This window comes from Penicillium macrosclerotiorum (genome assembly GCF_028827735.1).
Source record: "Penicillium macrosclerotiorum strain IBT 26536 chromosome Unknown utg000001l_segment0_segment0, whole genome shotgun sequence".
Lineage (NCBI taxonomy): Eukaryota > Fungi > Ascomycota > Eurotiomycetes > Eurotiales > Aspergillaceae > Penicillium > Penicillium macrosclerotiorum.
In genome coordinates, this window is record NW_026643081.1 from 345532 (window position 1) to 362421 (window position 16890).

The following is a 16890-nucleotide window of genomic DNA, read 5'->3' on the forward strand; positions in this document are numbered from 1 at the left end:
TTATGTAGCTGGAAATACGTATTGAACAGACACGTGGATCTGTAATGATTCTAGATGTCTATAAATATTAAATTATCGCCCTACTCCTGATGTGAACCCTGATCATATTAAAAAAGGCTTCTTCTCCACATATAATCCACCTCGAGACGACTAGTCTTCTCAATAAACTCTTGTCCGATTTTCCATTAGGCTGGCCTAAGTCCCTGGCCAATGGGAACTCCCCAGCGAGTGGTAAACCGTGTTGTCGTTAAGTCAATGTCGCCAGATCGGAGAATTCAGTCGTATCGCGACCCAGTCTTATGCCAATCAACTCTTGCAAGTTGATGTAGCACAGATCGGGTGGGGGCCGGCGGGGTAAACAAGTGTCGGACCGACGAAAAGCCAATTGACATATGGGTGGTGGAGAGGGTGTGCAAGATAAAAAGGAAGAGAAAATGCTAATAGGGGATTCGTTATTTGTTCTGTTTCTATACGAGGACTGTCCTGTTTAGCTTGAGACCCGAGCTATAGAGAATGGCGCCGCCGCCCCCTGGTGGAAGAACGCCACCATCTACCAGATCTACCCCGCCAGCTTCAAAGACTCCAATGGGGATGGTATCGGCGATATCCCCGGAATCATTAGCCAGCTGGACTACATCCAGTCCCTGGGAGTCGATGCTATTTGGATATGCCCCATGTACGACAGTCCCCAATACGATATGGGATATGACGTGGCCAACTATGAAGAAGTATATGCGCCCTACGGGACTGTCGCTGATGTCGAGACCCTGATTGCAGGCTGTCATGAGCGAGGAATGAAGATCTTGCTCGACTTGGTCATCAACCACACATCCCATCAGCATCCCTGGTTCCAAGAGTCGCGGGAGTCCAAGAACAGCCCCAAACGCGATTGGTACATCTGGCGTCCGGCACGGTACGATGCAGATGGGACTCGATGCCCGCCGAACAACTGGCGCAGCATATTTGGTGGCAGTGCGTGGGAATGGGACGAAGCGACTCAGGAGTATTATTTGCATCTGTTTGCCGTGCAACAGCCCGATGTGAACTGGGAGAACCCGGACACCCGCGCAGCGCTATATGAGTCCGCCATGGAGTTCTGGCTGCGCAAAGGCATTGATGGGTTCCGTGTTGATACCGTCAACATGTATAGCAAGCACCAGTCCTTTCGCGATGCAGTCGTGGTCGACCCAAGCAGTGAGTGGCAGCCTGCAGCCTCGCTGTTTTGCAACGGCCCGCGCATCCATGAGTTCCTCCGCGAGATGGGCCAGATCCTGCAGAAGTACAATGCGGTCACCGTCGGCGAACTCCCAGGGACCCCTGACATCACTGACGTGCTCAAGTACGTGTCTGCGCAAGAGCAGCTGCTGAGCATGGTCTTCCAGTTTGACATCGTCGACCTCGGCTTTGGATCCAACTTGCGATTCGATACCGTTCCGCGCAGCTGGGCCGTCTCCGACCTCCGCGCACGGGTCCAGCGCACGCAGCTGCTCATGGATGGGACAACAGACGGGTGGAGCACGGCCTTTCTCGAGAATCACGATCAGGCGCGGAGTATCTCACGCTGGGGCAGCGAGGCAAGCCCGGAACTATGGGCCCGCAGTGCCAAGATGCTCGCCATGCTCGTCGCCAGTCTATCTGGAACTCTGTACCTCTATGAGGGCCAAGAAATCGGCATGGTCAATGCCCCCATTGACTGGGACATCAGCGAATACAAGGACGTCGACAGCATCAACTATTACACGTTTGTGAAGGAACGGTCCGGAAATGACCCGACTGCGCTGGCGGCAGCTGTACGGTCTCTGCAACATCTAGCCCGCGACCACAGCCGGCTCCCGATGCAGTGGGATGGCACGCACAATGCAGGGTTCACCAGTAGCACAGCGAAGCCCTGGATGCGAGTGCACGACAACTATCCTGTCGTAAATGTGGAACGGCAGAACCTGGACCCGAAATCAGTGCTGTCTTTCTGGCGGGACCTGTTGCGAGTGCGCAGTGCGAATCCGAGCGTTTTTGCGCAGGGTGTATTCAGCGACACAGATCTCTCGAATGACGAGGTATTTGTCTTTGTAAAAACCTCGGAGGCTCAGAAACTTGTGGTTGCGCTCAATTTCACGGCAGAGAACCAGTCCGTTCATTTGGAGAGGCAGCTTGGGAATGCGCCGCTCCAGGCTCTTTTGAAAAGCTGCGACGATGAGCCGCTAGATGTACTACAGCCGTATGAAGGCCGTGTGTATCTATTAGACAATTAGGGTTGCGTTGGGATCTCAAGGTAGAGGGGCCAATTATTTCCAGAGTTTGGCTCAATGGATAGCGAGTATAAGGCAAGCATTGATGCTAGAGATTGGTCTTGGTATATCCTTTGTCATGAGTGCATATCAGAATGAATGAGCACGGCGGATTAAGATTGACTAGGGAATTTGTTTAAGACATGTGCGTACGAAGGAGATCTTGAGTATGGCATTACTCAATATTTCGGTTTTATGGTCTGCTCAATATGAATCTACTATTCCTATGCTGTAAAATATGTACAAATAACGGAAGCCCCTCAATAGAAGGTTTTATTCACTATCGCACGCACTTCAGGCCCAAAGTCACGGTAAGGCGCGAGTAAGCCCTTCACAATAAGATCATTTAAAGTCTTTTTCTGATATCCTGGAATTTCATATACTTCTCCTAGGCCAGTGGCCAACTGACCAATTCCCCAAGCCCGGCGACAGTACCAAGCTAGGCCAAGCGGGAGACCTTCCTCAAAGGACCGTTTCACCTGGCCCTCGACTTCCTCTAAGCTATGTCGATAGATTTGAGGAGGGGAGCCGTGTTTCTTTTCGAGGGCACTAGCGACCTCGGCACCTGTGGCCTGGACTTCGGCGAGTCCGATCGCCGGCTTGTCCTGGAGCGCTGCTATGGGAGTTGTCGCAAAAATCGATGCGTATCCAGCGGCAACATATTCTCGTGTGCTGAGCCAGCCCAGTAAGTATGGAAGACAAAAAGGAGCACCTTGATGAAAGGAAATTGCTATTCCATGCCGATTCCGGGGTCAAACAACTCACCAAAACGTCGATTTCTGATTCTCGCTGTTTCCACTGAAGATGATCCTATTGCCAGCAACATCCACCCCGAGCAGACTAGAATAGCCAGATTTAGTTGATAGTCTCGTGCTATGATAAATCAAAAACCTACCCAGTATTCAAGCCCGATTCGGCAAAACAGCCTGGCAAGATCACCGTGGTCGGAATGCCGGCTTCTCGAGCTGCGCGTTCCACTTCATCTTTCACACGATTGACGTGTACTAAAGAGCTCATCTCGTCGCAGCGGAATGCAAGATCGGAGGGAACAAATAGCTTGACATTGGTGTGAGGAATGGCCTTGATTAGGGCATGTTGTTTTTCGATGTCCTCTCGACCGACGAGAGAGCTGAAGCGAGATAAGATATATATTAGTTGCCTAGTCTTTAGAAACCTACCCAAGTGCTATTAATCCCTCAAACGGACGTACATAACGATATCGATATCAATCAGCGCAGCTATGAGAGTCTGTTGATCTTCCAAGTTGACTTCCACCGCTGTAAAAGTACCAGGAAGACCATTGGTATTTGAGCCAGGACGATAAAGAATCTTGACGGGTGCGCCTGACTGAGCGAGGGCGCCCGCAATGGCCGAGCTGGCCCAGCCCCGATGGGCATATACAGCGATGCGATTGAATGTCATGGTTGAGGTCTATAGATATATAAATATTGCGTTATTCTGGTGACTGAAGTAGGGTTGGTATTTTGCAGGTTGAATGGATTGTATTGAGTCGAGAGAGCTGGGGGTCTTGTCTTTGGTTTTATACTCTCGTATGAACAATCACACACTATTACACGGGCAAATAGAGAGGCAGCAATGTTTGCAGTATGTTCATAAGGCTGTCACTTGTTATCTCCGATGAGGGCTGTTTGGAGTGTTTAGATTGTTTGAAAGGAGCGCAACAGGCGAGACTCGACCAATTGACACGCCGGCCCCCAACTCACAGCGACGGCACGCACAGATAATGGGCTCGTGGCGTGTTTGCACACCCTAAATAAAGACCCCAGATTGGACAATACGACTTTGCACCTGTTTGATTCAGTTTGGAAGGGGAGCATGGATATGATGTTTGTCTCGTATGATTTAACCATTGGTATCGTCGCTATCTTATTATGCAGCCGCTATTCAGCGAGGGTGGGAAAACAAATGCTTTTTAACAATGCAACATCGAGCTCTCCGACGCAACGCCGCCCATGATGAACGTTCCGAGCCAAATCCCCCCGAGCACAGACATGAAATATCCAACATTCATGGTCATCACCGCGAGCATGCTGTACAGATCGTGAGCATGAGAACTCGTCGGCGAGAAAAACACTCGCAACTTGAGAGACGGATGAAAACTTACAGCAAATATGCGATGCCTGCAACGACGAGTTCAAAGGTCGCACGACCCGCAGCCGGGTTGACACGCCATCTGGACCAGCGGCTCCCCAACTCTTGCATACTCAGTTGGAATCCGGACATATACTTGGTCTGATGGCTTTCGTCCGGTAGATGGTCGTCAAGCATACCATGCCGCACACTGTCGGTCCATAAGCGGCCTTCAAGGATGGGCCGCAGCGCCAAAAGAACGCGCAGGATGACAGCCAAGACGATGAGAAAGATACAGGTGCCGGCGTATTGACCTTTGGATGACGGTGTCCAGTCCGCTGCGAAGAGAGACGTCTTGAAAGAGGTGAAAAAGGTCATTGACATGTCGGCCATCGACATTGACATCGAGGACGAGCTCATATCCATTGACGAGCTGGTAGACGTTGATGAGGCCATGGACATGGTCGCCGAGGCCGTGGACGTCGTCATATCCGACATGTCCATCATTTTGGGCGTCAGTTCCTGTGAGAGACTCGGATAGATCGGAAGAAGCAACAACGGTGGCAGTTTGGTGGCTGCACAAGACCCGAAGCAAAAAGAAATGATCTGAGGAGCGCGCGTGGCTGGGTTGATGTCCGAGTGATAGTTATATCAAGTCGATCACGACGCGAAAAGTCGACAGCATGGGCGATTTGGTGATTTTATTCCCGAGCCCCGACGAACCCCACAGCTCCTCCTCCAAAGGGGAGGCATAGCCTGGCATCACCAACATCGACCCATTCGCCGTTTTTGCTGGACGCGCTGTGGATCCTTCAATGAGCGCATAAAAAGCGGCCCCGACCGCGTGTTGGGCTCGTGGGGGGTTTCCATCTTTTTCCACCTTTTCCGCGTCGCGTGGGATCAAACCAGCCCGCTCCGGCTGCTGATTGGCGTTCGCCAGCAAACCCACACGGAACACTCCACCTGAATTAACCCGAAATGGTTGCAACCAGGCGAAACACCCGCAAATGTGCTCATATCTAATGTTGAGATCTCTTGGCGGCTGTAGATTGGGTCGTGGACGGTGCGTCAAGTTCGTAGACTGTTGAACGTGGGCGACGACAGTTGCGAGTCGGGATGTAGAGATGCTGCGAATCACATGATATCATTGTCCATGTTGCAATGGTTTCAATACTTTCAATAACTTCAATGGGTTCAATGTTTTCCGGCATCGAAAACCACCAAATTCAAGAAATGGACCAAGAAAAGCGCAAGCGCAACAGCCGAACCCGCCAGGAAACCTCGAACCCGCGATATGACGCCGCGCTATTCTTTCCGTCCCCCAATTTCCATTTCGCATAGTCCAGTGCGCCTTCTTGGGCTCGAGCGTTTCTGCAGGAACCCCGGTCGCGCTCGTATGAGCAGATTGAGCAGATTTGATGCAGTTTTGACTCATGCGTTGGCCCAGCGTTAAAACAAAAAAGTGGACCCGGCGGATCCGTCAAGTCCAGGCGTGACAGATGGTCGGCGAGAAAGGGACAGCCGAAGCGCCTTGGTATTAATAATGCTACCCATCTCGGTGGTCAACGCTTCTCCGACTCAGATATTCTTCTGTGAGCAATCGCAGCGAGGTTGACAGCACTTGAAACCCGCAACCATGGAGGGCATGATGAGTATGCTTCCGTGGCTGGACCAGCCGGTCATGCTGCACTCGAATCGCGACCCGGGGGAGTGTACGATGACCCCCGAGCAGTGTGCCTTTAAGAGTCGGTATTGGGTGTACTGGTATGAGGCAGACCACCGCTATGCACTGCCCACGGTGGCCTTCTTTATGGTAGCCATTATCCTCTTCGCTATTCCCCATGTTCTGGGCGGGCTTTTCCCTCGAACAGTCAAGAAAAGTCCCATCTCGTCGCGGATTGTGGCTGGATTCCGCTTTCTATCTTACAAAGAATGGCGAATCGCGGGTTGGAACACGCAGTCGCTCGGTATCTTCTTGCTGGGGGCTGCTGGACTGGTCTTCTTTTTGGGTACGTGAAATCGGTCGATCAAGACCCAAGCTTTCAGAACGGAAGCTCGGAGATGAAAAAGGCGAGATGTTCGCTGACAGATACACTTTTGCACCAGCTATGACCCTTGGTCCCCATCCATATTATTGGCCTAATACCAAGGAAATCAGCTACGGGAACTCACCTCCCATTGCCACCCGCACAGGGTTCATGGCGCTGGCGTGTCTGCCATTCCTGATGTAGGTACCATACATTCTTTGCTCTCCCACCGCACTGACAGGCATTCTTACATGACTACAGTATCCTCGGTGCTAAAGCAAACCCGATCACGGCAGTGACGGGAATCTCCCATGAGAAGCTTAATGTCTGGCACAACTGGGTAGCCTGGGCCATGTTCGTCTTGGCTTTGATCCATACCTTCCCCTTCATCGTCTTCCATATCTGGAAGGGCGATATTGTCGAGCAATGGAGCTCTGGTGGTGTTTGGGTCACTGGAGTAGTCGCGCTTATCGCCCAGGCATGGCTCACTTTCATGTCCGTACCATGGATTCGGTATGACATCCTCCCTTGGGCATTCTATGTTTATACAGTGTATCCATTTGTTGACATTGTCTTCGTGACTTTTCTAGAAACCGGTATTATGAGTTTTTCAAAGCCACTCACTTCTTCATGGCGATGGTCTTTGTCATCTTCTTTTTCTTCCACTGCGACTTCCGCATGTCATCCTGGGATTACTTCATCGCCACCGCAGTCATCTACACCCTCTGCTGGCTCTATTCGCAATGCAAGACATACTTTGAACATGGTGTCCGGCACAAGGCCCGTTTAGTGCCCGAGTCGGACCAAACCCTTCGGATTACCATCGACACGCAGATGAAGTGGGCACCAGGCCAACACATCTTCCTTCGATTCTTGACCGGTGGCATGCACTCGCTCACCGCGCATCCGTTTACGATCTGCTCGGTTCCACAGAATGGACACAACAGCCAGCTGGTCTTCTACGTCAAGCCGCGAGGCGGCCTCACAGGCCGTCTCATGAACTTGGCGAAAAAGAACCCCGATGTCCAAGTCCCGGTCTTGATGGATGGCCCATATGGTGGTACCCCCGATGGACGTATGGGGCAGTTTGACAAAGGTCTCATCATCGGGGGTGGCGCTGGTGCGGGTCTGACCTTGTCCTTCATCGAAGATTACATCCGTCACACTGGCAGCAGCCAGATGCAAAAATTGAGGGTCATCGTTTCCACCCGCGACCCGGGCATGCGTGCATGGTACGTCCAAGCACTGGAGGCGATGGCGGTAAGACAAAGTCAAGAAAAGCCCATCTCAGGACTATCAGTTCACATCCATGAAACTTGCGCTGAAAGGGGCGAGCAAGAATCTGATGCCGAAAGAATTAATATCGAGGGCAAAGCAGAGAGCATTCGCTCGAAAGAATGCAGTACGTCGGTGACGGGGCTGTTTAACATCCAGTGCTTCACTGGTAGGGCAGATCTCCCCGCTGCCGTTCAAGAGACAACGAATGAAGCCGGAGTGTCAGTCGGAGTTGTTGTCTGCGGCCCTTCTTCGATGACCCATGATGTCCGCGAAGCAGCGTCCATCGCCCAAAGTAAAATAATTTCCAAGTCACAGGGCGGTGCCCGAGAATTGTGGCTGCATAGCGAGAATTTCTCGTAAGTATAGATTTTTCCGCCTACTCCTTTTATTTCCTAGTCACTGACTTCCTCTGCTATTCTAGATATTGATTCATGGGTTCAAAATACTCAACATTGTTATATATACCATTTATACCATTTAGTCTTTGGCGTGCGCTCTGCATTTTAGGCCCGATTGTAAACATGAATAAGAAATCCACGGCATAAATATGAATCATCGTATACAGGAGTAATTAAATATACATTAACATGGATGCGAAAAGCACCACAAAGACCGCAACGACCCAGCTCTGACGGGGCCCAGCGCTCAATGTACTTCCGTTCCCAATATTCATCGAGTTATTGCCGAACCCGACTGACTTCAACCAAGTGGGAGTTGCACTGTTATTAACCAGGACATCGGAATGATAGGAATCAATGACACCTTCGAATTTGATGCTAATCTTTCCCATGGTGACATCGGGCCCCTTCGCCGATGCCAGGCGGATATTACCTTCGTCAAGGTACTGATAGGTGGAGTTTTCTTTAATGAATGGCTGGGCCAGAAAATATCCGTCGAGTGTGAAATTTGCAGTGCGGCTATCGAACTGCAAGCCAACGGTGGGCTGGGTCCAGTTCCATCCGGCTGTTTCGTCCCACGGCATTACGATGATCCAAGCGAGCCAGTCCTTGGTTTCGATTGAAGAATTACACGAATCCATGCTGACAACCATGTCCGTATCCGCCAGAGTGGTGTTGGGAAGAATTCCAGTCAAGCTGTATGGTGCTTGCTTGGTCGGCGCCAAGGTCCAGTTGAAGACATCTTGGTAGGGAGCATCCTCATGTAGATCATTCATGGTAACATTGTCAGATTGGTAGGTCCATCTATAGAGTCAGCATTAGAAACGAAGGGGCATCGGAAACCGAATGACATACGGCGACGACTCTAAAAACCATTCCAACGTTGGCGAGTCCCAGATATCATGTACTTCGGTCCAGGTCTCCGAGGACAAATTCGTGCCCGCGTGCCAGAGAGTCAAGTATGTATTCACTGAGTTATTACCCTCATTGAACGGTCCTCGCTCAGCGACCGCAAGTAAAGCGTCATACTCCAATGACCAGGTCGTGCCACGCAAGTTTTCGCAGACGGGTGTGCTGATGTTGTACCCGTACTGGGGGGTGAGTTCAACTTTCGCTGTGGCGTTATAATAACTGTGGCTTGTTCAGCATGTGGAAGAGCGCACGAGGAGTTGTGGATCATGACATACGACCCAACCCAGTCATAAAGACCATAAAGTCCGGTTACATTTGCCGGGCGGAAAGGAAGTGAAGCATTGTAAACCGTTGAATCAGCCTTTGCGTAGGCGACTGAGGAAACGAGCACAGAAATAGTCCAGTGTGAAGCACCCAGTCTCATCTTGAAGAGAGCCCCACTGCCAAGCACACAGGATGTACTCTTTAGTATACCTTAGATCGTAGATCGAGAGTTTTCGGTTTCTTCCCGACCAAATCTCATGGAAAAGTAGGAAGGTCATCGTCGGTCAAACGAGTAATTCTATCTATTTCCCCGTGACCCTTTCGCCAGGGGCCAAAATTAAATCGACGCCACACGAGTGACTGTGGTAATGGTCCAGTCTATGGGATGCAACAACATCCGAAAGCTAGTCTGAAAGGGTCTTAACTATCGATTTTACCCACGGTCTAAACCCCATGGGCTCCCTATACTTAGTGGTAATCAGATCCTGATTGGCTCGGTTAGTCTGACGCTGCGCCCGCTGTATCCGAATCGGCCTCTAGTCAGGAATGGATTTAGGATTGATTGGTGAAAAAAATGTTAGGGTCGGGCGTGGCTCGGAGTAAGCTAACTGGATTGGGCTTGGAAAGGGATCGAGGCGTGCGGCTCTGGCAAGAGACCCCTTTGAATGGGGTTAGTTCGCTTAAAAAACTAGGACCGGAGGGTTCGGTTAGGGATACCGGTCGGTCTCTCCGGCGAATGTCCGGGAAGCTTGGCTAGGCCAAGCTTTGTATTAAATGTCGAGAAGGAAGGCCAGATAATACAGACGAGACCTATAGATCTCTTTCTATATTTGATTATTATAGGGATACTTAATTTGTTACGTATTTTATATAGTATCCTAAATGTACTCGGAATCTAGCGCTGTAACACACTAGACAGCGAGATCGGGGATATTTAATATTTCCCCGCCTCCACCCACTTGATAGTTTTAGACAGTATTAATAAGTATCTCGTTCTAATTAGACTCCAGCTTTCCAAGCTGATACCGATCCTATTATATCGACATTGTCCCTCGGCAGTGTAACAGAGTTTTCAAGTGATAATACCAATGGCGAAGTGTTGCAGCATATTACACACAAACACATAAGAGAAATGGGTTGAATATATGGACAATCCTATGTCACTGTAATAAATCTCTCTACTTTTCCACGATATTTCTTTCGTTTGGATATTTTCAGTGAACTCGCGGGGTTCTTCCCCCGCCTCACTCGTTTTCGCTCGCTCTGCTTTCCCGTTTACAGTCTTGCAATCGAATCCCACAAGAGCTACAAATCAAAGATAGTAATATAAAAAAGGAATGTCCGAACTGCCATAACAGGCGTCATGGCCAACGGGCATTCCCGAGATCCGCCTGCATCCGACCGATTTGGACTCGGAAGAGCTTGCGAATGAGGCCAAGGGGTGGTTGCTGTTCGTACGAGTATGGTAGTCTATAAGTCTGCACCCTTGTTCGATGATGAGGTTGGTATTGACGATTGATCTTGATTTCTACAGGAAGAATCCCAGCCCATATCAACCCCCACAGGTGGGCTGCGTCACCGACGAGCCCTGATCGAGAGATGGGCCACTGCCAGCCAGGAGTTCCGCGAGGTCCGTATAGCAACACCCCCAATTTTGTTGTCTTTTCTAATTTTACTTCCATTTTCCCCTCCTCCGACTTTCTTAGAGTGCTTGGGAATAAATAGAAAAAATCACTAAAAACACAAAGGAGCAGTACAGTCCTATTATCAATGGAATTCGAACTGGATGATCTTCTAGTGATAAATTAATCTTCAATACATTGATGATTCCAGAGTACGAATAAGCTCACCCCGTGACAAGTACGCTTAACCTTGATTTTGGGTATACAATAAAACCATGATCCAGAATCGACGCCTTAAGGAGCTGGAGCATGCCGTGGCTGTACTACAAGCCGCGATTGCCCGATCGACCTATGTACAGCTGAAGAAGCAATATGCGTCTATATAGACAGGATTGTGTCTGGCGGGTAGGGCTTTTCTATCTCCGCTACCGCTATTTTTATAAGGGCGCTCCGGCTCAGGCTCATTGAGTAGATCTTGGCTAGACCTCAGCACAGCCTGAGGGTTACCTGCAGCGGGTGAGCCCCTGACGCTTAAAAGCAGAGGGTCTTCGTCGTGATTGATGATGAATCCGACCGATCTCATGGCTACCAGATTGCCAGTCTTTCTGTTCGTGTGGTAGAAATCACACATGTGAGCCATCCCGGCGAATCTTGACGGCCAGATTTGTGTCTCTCTGCTTTCACGTGCCGCAGAATCCAGTATGGACCGGCCCTTATCGTCTGGACCACCTCCTGCCGGCTCTCATGGGCTGCCCCATGAGCTATCTTTGCCGTTTCGTTTGATCAGCAAGACTCTAAGCTCGGTTTGGCTATCCGGATGGTAGGCAAAGATGATGGCCATAGCAGAGAAGCGCTGAATATGGAGAAACAACTCTCTCAGGTTATGGAGAGGGATTTTAAAATTGCTGGCGTTGATCGACTTCAGAAAGGAATGGTACCCTGAGAGAGAGGCGGTATTGGTCGTTTCCATTGACATGATTGAGTTTGTAGAGAGACACAGAGAAACTAATTAAAATATTGTTCTTACACTATGTTCACGGTCGTTCTGTTCTTGCTCCTCTGTGAGTAGAACAATCTATCGAACATTCCCTGATTTTAGTCAATAAGATAGGCTCCTCGATCCAGTAGTATCTGCACCACCTCTTCATGTCCCTCTGATAAGGCAGCCTGCAATGCGCTTCCAAATTTTCCACATTGAGTATTCACCTCAGCACCACAATTGAGCAATAAATACACCACCCTGACATGGCCTTGAACAGATGAAGCCTGGAGAGCAGTCCCCAATTCTCCGCTTTGCGCGTTAACATCAACTCCACGGCTCAGCAACATTTGAACTACCTTTTCATGACCTTCCAAGGATGCTGCTATCAGTGCGCTGATGAGGTCCTCATGTTGTGCTACACCTATTGGGCTTTCACCCGACATGTTTGCCAACTCACTGGTGTCTTCTCCAGCCTGATCGGACATTATAGCGCCTCTAGCTTTGAGTAAATCCACCACAGATTTGTGTCCTCCTGATAACGCAGCTCTCAATGCATTTCCAAAATTTCCGCATTGTGCGTTGACGTTAGCGCCTCTGTCTAACAAGATTTGTACAATCTTATCATGACCTCTCCACGAAGCAGCTTGAAGTGCGTTGCCGAAGTATCCCCCTTCAAGATTAACATCGGCACCTCCATCGAGCAGCAACAGTACCGCATCCGCTTTACCCTGCCAGGATGCCGCACGTAGGGCGTTGCCATATTCGCCGCATTGAACGTCGACACACGCTCCTCGATCGAGAAGCAGTCGTGCCACTTTCATATGACCTTCCTGGAGAGCGACGTAGAGTGCAGTGCCATATCCGTCACCTTGAGCATTCACGTCCGCTTGTTCATTCAAAAGTATGTGTACCACCTGCATGTGGCCTTCCCGAGATGCTGCTCGTAGTGAATTTCCGAACCTTCCACCTTGAGCATTCACTTGAGCGCCTCGATCTATCAGTAATTGTACCACCTGACCGTGGCCAGCCCATGATGCAGCTTGTAAGGCATTGCCGTATCTCCCATTGAGTGCGTTTGTTTCTGCTTCTCGATCCAACAAAAGTCGTACAATTTGATCATGGCCTTTCACTGCTGCAGCTTGCAGCGCAGTCCCAAATCTTCCTCCTGAAGCGTTTACATCGGCACCTCGTTCTATCAATAGTTGTACAGCTTCGTGATGGCCATTGAAAGAGGCAGCCTGTAGTGGATTTCCAAGCTCTCCACCTTGGACTTTGACATCATACCCGACGTTCAGAATCTTCTCAATGACTTGGACCAAGCCCAACAAGGACGCATAATACAGGGGTGATGCAGTTTCACCCTCGCTGTGAGTTGAAGTTCTCCAGGGATGATCAAAATCGTAGGTTCTGACCCATTTGCTGAAAGCCTCACTGTCATTGAAGAGCTTTTGCACCAGCTCGTCGTTGTGTACGTTTTCGCTTCCAGAATTCGTGTAATGATAGAACCAGTATTCTGCAGCAAATCGATCCAACGGAAAATGCTTTGAATTCATTTGGGTCATATCTTGTGACTCTGCCATAGGGCCCATGTCATAGACCAGGCAAGTGAGACAGATTCGTGCGAGCTCCATATGTGCAGATTCCGAGCACAACGCAAACCTTGCGGCTTTCTGTTGGCAGATACGATCTGACTGGAGATATTCCTGTACTGAGGAATGACAAATGTAAACAGTTGGGTCATGCATCGCGGGGTCATCCTCATTCAATTTGATTTCGATTAATCCCACACATATTTCGCAAAGATCATCCATATTCAAGACTCGGTTCCCGGCATCAGTGGGCTTCCACTGACCAAGGCCAACCGCATGTGCGTGAGTTGTTTCTGAAAGTGTCAATGGGCGCTTCGAAGAGCAAAGTAGAGTCATGATTTGCCGCACATCATCGATATACATATCGTCGACGCTGCATAATATTCTCTCGTATGTCTGATCAAGATCACGAGGCAAAGACACTAGACAGTGTTTCAAATGCCTTGCAGTTCGGGCTTTTTGGAGATCTTTAAGCTGAAGTTCAAAAACCCTAAAGCTATATTGTTGTCATTAGCAAGCGTTCAACTGCCCTGTATGACTGAAACGCCTTACACCCCCTGTGCGCGCTCCGTCAATCTATCTTGTATTTCGTCATGATACGCTTCCCATCTCCTGAAGCTCTGATTATTTCTTAGTTGACTTCGAACGAAGCATGATATGTCGTTCTCAATATCTTTATTTTTCATGGTGATTATTTCATTTATCTTGGGGTGAAGAGATTCACGTATATCGAATTCGTCGCGACTCGTTACCAAAAGATGGACGCCGGAAATATGCCAATCTCTCATATCTCTGATGACCGCCAGTGTCCCCGCTCTTTCCTGGTATCGTGGACATTCATCCAGAGCATCCAAGAAGATATAGCAGTAATGAAACCGTCGGAGAGAGCGCTTCAGATACTTTAGAAGCGTCGTAACGGAGGGAGTGCCCATTTTATGCAAATCGTACATATTTCGGATATCCTTTGCGTTATCTTCAAGCTGACTAGCCACTTGTAACAAAAGCGCACGTAGCATGCCGGACTCATTCTGTTTCGCTGCGTCATTAAAGTCAAAATAGAAATACGCGATTCCAACGCGGTCTTTGGATTGATTTTGATGGGCTGTATGGTCAATAGCGGTTGAACAAAGAACAGACTTGCCACAACCTGCGAAGCCATTGACCCACAAGAATGAGCAAGGAGCTTCCATCCAAATAGTGAAGTGGTCATTATTGACAAACCATGATCCTGTCTCTGCATGACGCTTGGCACATGCGGCCTCGTGATTCACCGAAACATCCGGTGCCATGAGCCAGTCGTGTATTATTGGGAATGTTTGGAAATCTTGAGAACGACTTAGATGCTCTTCCAACTGGCAATTGCCAATTGGCTAACGTTCAACTACAATTTTGCCAGATTTCAGAGACTTCTTTTGCTTCATCTCCTCTTGGACCTTCTCCATTCACTTCCTCAGAACATCAATTATCTCCCCCGCTTTCAGGGCTCCGCCAATATCCTGCTTTCGCTTTTGAGATATTGCAAGGTCCGCTGTGGCTTCTCCCCTCCGGATGTTCGACTGGAATTTCTCATTTATAAAGCTGTGGCAAAAGACCTGGAGGTCAGAACTGTGGAGAATGGTAAAGTTAGTGATGTATCTGTTGAGCTGGGGGATGATATCCAACTTGTGAGCTAATCCTAGGAGATTAAAATTGTTCCAGTTCTGTTCAAGATGAAAGACGCTATTTGTTTGCTGAGGATAAAGTCGGATTGCTGTATTAAATTCGTCCACTGTCATCCCAATGTACTGATCGCGATCGGCTGCCCCAGGGACCTAGCTCCAGAAAGAGTATTCACTAACGGTATGCCGATACTTCACCCACTCAGACGGGAAAGATTCTGAGGCAAGAAAAGTGTAGAAATCATCATCTGATGGCGTTTGCTGGTTCTTTACCCCTAGATCACAATGTTCACCCCGGTTGGCACGTTTTCCTGGGCCGCCTCGATCCACATGATTGATCATAATATATGACAGCCATATCATTACAGTTCAGCCAAAAGTATGGTGCGGTGAACCAAATGGGTTCAACTCTCTGCTAGACAGAAATCTCGATGGACCTTTTTGGCCTAAAGGAATATTGCTTGGCCGTAAGATTTGTGCCGCTTCCTAAAATGCCACGGTTCTCGGGCTACCGTATTTGGAAAATATCTTCATTGAGTCAACATATTTCAATCTAAAACCCGAGACGGCTGCGAGCGTATAACCGAGATGGCTTCGACCGTATAACCGAAATAGCTTCAACCTTAAAATCGAGATAGCTGTCCAGTTGCCATCACAGTTATGGTAATTTTGTATAACGCAAGATTTCGCATCGTGAGGATCCAAAGAGACTAGTCTCTGGGCTTTCAATAGCGTTCCATAAATCGCGCAACTGAACATTCCCTCGAAGGAGTCCAATACGTACGTGAACAGTATCATCTGTTTGAATTTTGACTAACTCCCCCTCGAGCCAATTACCCTACAGAATAAACATAGTCACCCCTCTGTAGAGGTTGGGTTTGTAAATATAATGTAGGCTTTCCGCAAAGCCCTCTCTTTCGAAGAGCTCACCTCTTAATTTGAGGTATTAGAAAATCGAACTCAGTTTCGGTTTCGGCGGATGGTCAGTAGGATCAACAATTGAACAATGTGATCAAAGAAGGAGGTGGCTTTCCACTATGGATCCTCCGACGGACTGGCCGAAAGGTCCAATGCAGGGTGATGCTGGACCCACCAGCAACCCTGCTATTAGATTGCTCGCATTTTTTTTGGGTACCGATGAGGTGGTAAAATCACCAAGAATCCCAGGCAGCCCTCGAGTTTGACACTAACTTAATGACAAGGGACATCCTATCTTTGGTAAAGATTCCCGATAGTATTATCGGCAGGCTGAACAGTAAGTTCGTCGCTGCGGGAGGTGAGAAGATTTGGAAAAATCCGCTTTTCCTAACCCTGAACTTTGTGACGCCGATTTAAACACACGTGAGCTGAACAGTTGTAGAATTTGCTGGAAGCTCTCATTTGCTACTTGTATAATAGGTTGTAAGGAATGATGAGACCCAGTTCAATATGCTCACGTCATCGAAGTGTTCTCTATTGCGTCTTCCAGACATTATCTTAATTAACGGACTCCGATAAATAAGCATATATCTGAAGATAGTCATCTCCGCTCTATCGGCATAATTAAGCGAAGTAGGGAAGATGATTGAGTGGCGTCATAGCAAATGTCACCTTCTCGCTTAGGGTGTCAGATGCAATCCTGATAGATAGATATCTTATATCTGCAAAAATTCACTTCCATTTCAATGGGCAGTATTAACCGACAAATAGATTTTCTTTAATCGAGGCCATAACAAATGTCGTCTTCACGCTTAGGATGTGTTAAGAACCGGTGGCATAAAATAATTCTCCCTTTGGTGTTTTGG

The 16890-nt window shown here is 48.8% G+C and overlaps 7 protein-coding genes across 7 annotated transcripts; 2 read left to right on the forward strand and 5 right to left on the reverse strand.

The window, feature by feature from the left end:
• Positions 1-392: 392 nt before the first annotated feature.
• On the forward strand, positions 393-2249 carry N7462_000115 (alpha-glucosidase; the record flags this gene model as incomplete). Its single annotated transcript, XM_057071841.1, has 2 exons — positions 393-408; positions 511-2249. 2 exons carry the CDS (start codon positions 393-395, stop codon positions 2247-2249), a joined length of 1755 nt encoding a protein of 584 aa, XP_056938371.1.
• A 296-nt stretch (positions 2250-2545) lies between these two features.
• N7462_000116 (NmrA-like family protein) lies at positions 2546-3707 on the reverse strand (the record flags this gene model as incomplete). The annotated part of the gene is made up of 4 exons (XM_057071842.1): positions 2546-2957; positions 3051-3125; positions 3181-3414; positions 3496-3707. 4 exons carry the CDS (start codon positions 3705-3707, stop codon positions 2546-2548), a joined length of 933 nt encoding a protein of 310 aa, XP_056938372.1.
• Positions 3708-4218: 511 nt separating this feature from the next.
• On the reverse strand, positions 4219-4883 carry N7462_000117 (copper transporter family protein; the record flags this gene model as incomplete). Its single annotated transcript, XM_057071843.1, has 2 exons — positions 4219-4336; positions 4411-4883. The coding sequence occupies 2 exons, from the start codon at positions 4881-4883 to the stop codon at positions 4219-4221; spliced, it is 591 nt and encodes a 196-aa protein (XP_056938373.1).
• Positions 4884-6012: 1129 nt separating this feature from the next.
• Positions 6013-8109, forward strand: N7462_000118 (uncharacterized protein; the record flags this gene model as incomplete). The annotated part of the gene is made up of 5 exons (XM_057071844.1): positions 6013-6385; positions 6483-6603; positions 6665-6916; positions 6994-8037; positions 8103-8109. The coding sequence occupies 5 exons, from the start codon at positions 6013-6015 to the stop codon at positions 8107-8109; spliced, it is 1797 nt and encodes a 598-aa protein (XP_056938374.1).
• A 143-nt stretch (positions 8110-8252) lies between these two features.
• N7462_000119 (uncharacterized protein) lies at positions 8253-8855 on the reverse strand (the record flags this gene model as incomplete). The annotated part of the gene is made up of 1 exon (XM_057071845.1): positions 8253-8855. One exon carries the CDS (start codon positions 8853-8855, stop codon positions 8253-8255), a length of 603 nt encoding a protein of 200 aa, XP_056938375.1.
• A 2607-nt stretch (positions 8856-11462) lies between these two features.
• N7462_000120 (uncharacterized protein) lies at positions 11463-11853 on the reverse strand (the record flags this gene model as incomplete). Its single annotated transcript, XM_057071846.1, has 2 exons — positions 11463-11642; positions 11671-11853. 2 exons carry the CDS (start codon positions 11851-11853, stop codon positions 11463-11465), a joined length of 363 nt encoding a protein of 120 aa, XP_056938376.1.
• A 119-nt stretch (positions 11854-11972) lies between these two features.
• Positions 11973-14890, reverse strand: N7462_000121 (ankyrin repeat domain-containing protein; the record flags this gene model as incomplete). The annotated part of the gene is made up of 3 exons (XM_057071847.1): positions 11973-13938; positions 14001-14772; positions 14824-14890. The coding sequence occupies 3 exons, from the start codon at positions 14888-14890 to the stop codon at positions 11973-11975; spliced, it is 2805 nt and encodes a 934-aa protein (XP_056938377.1).
• Between the last annotated feature and the right edge of the window lie 2000 nt (positions 14891-16890).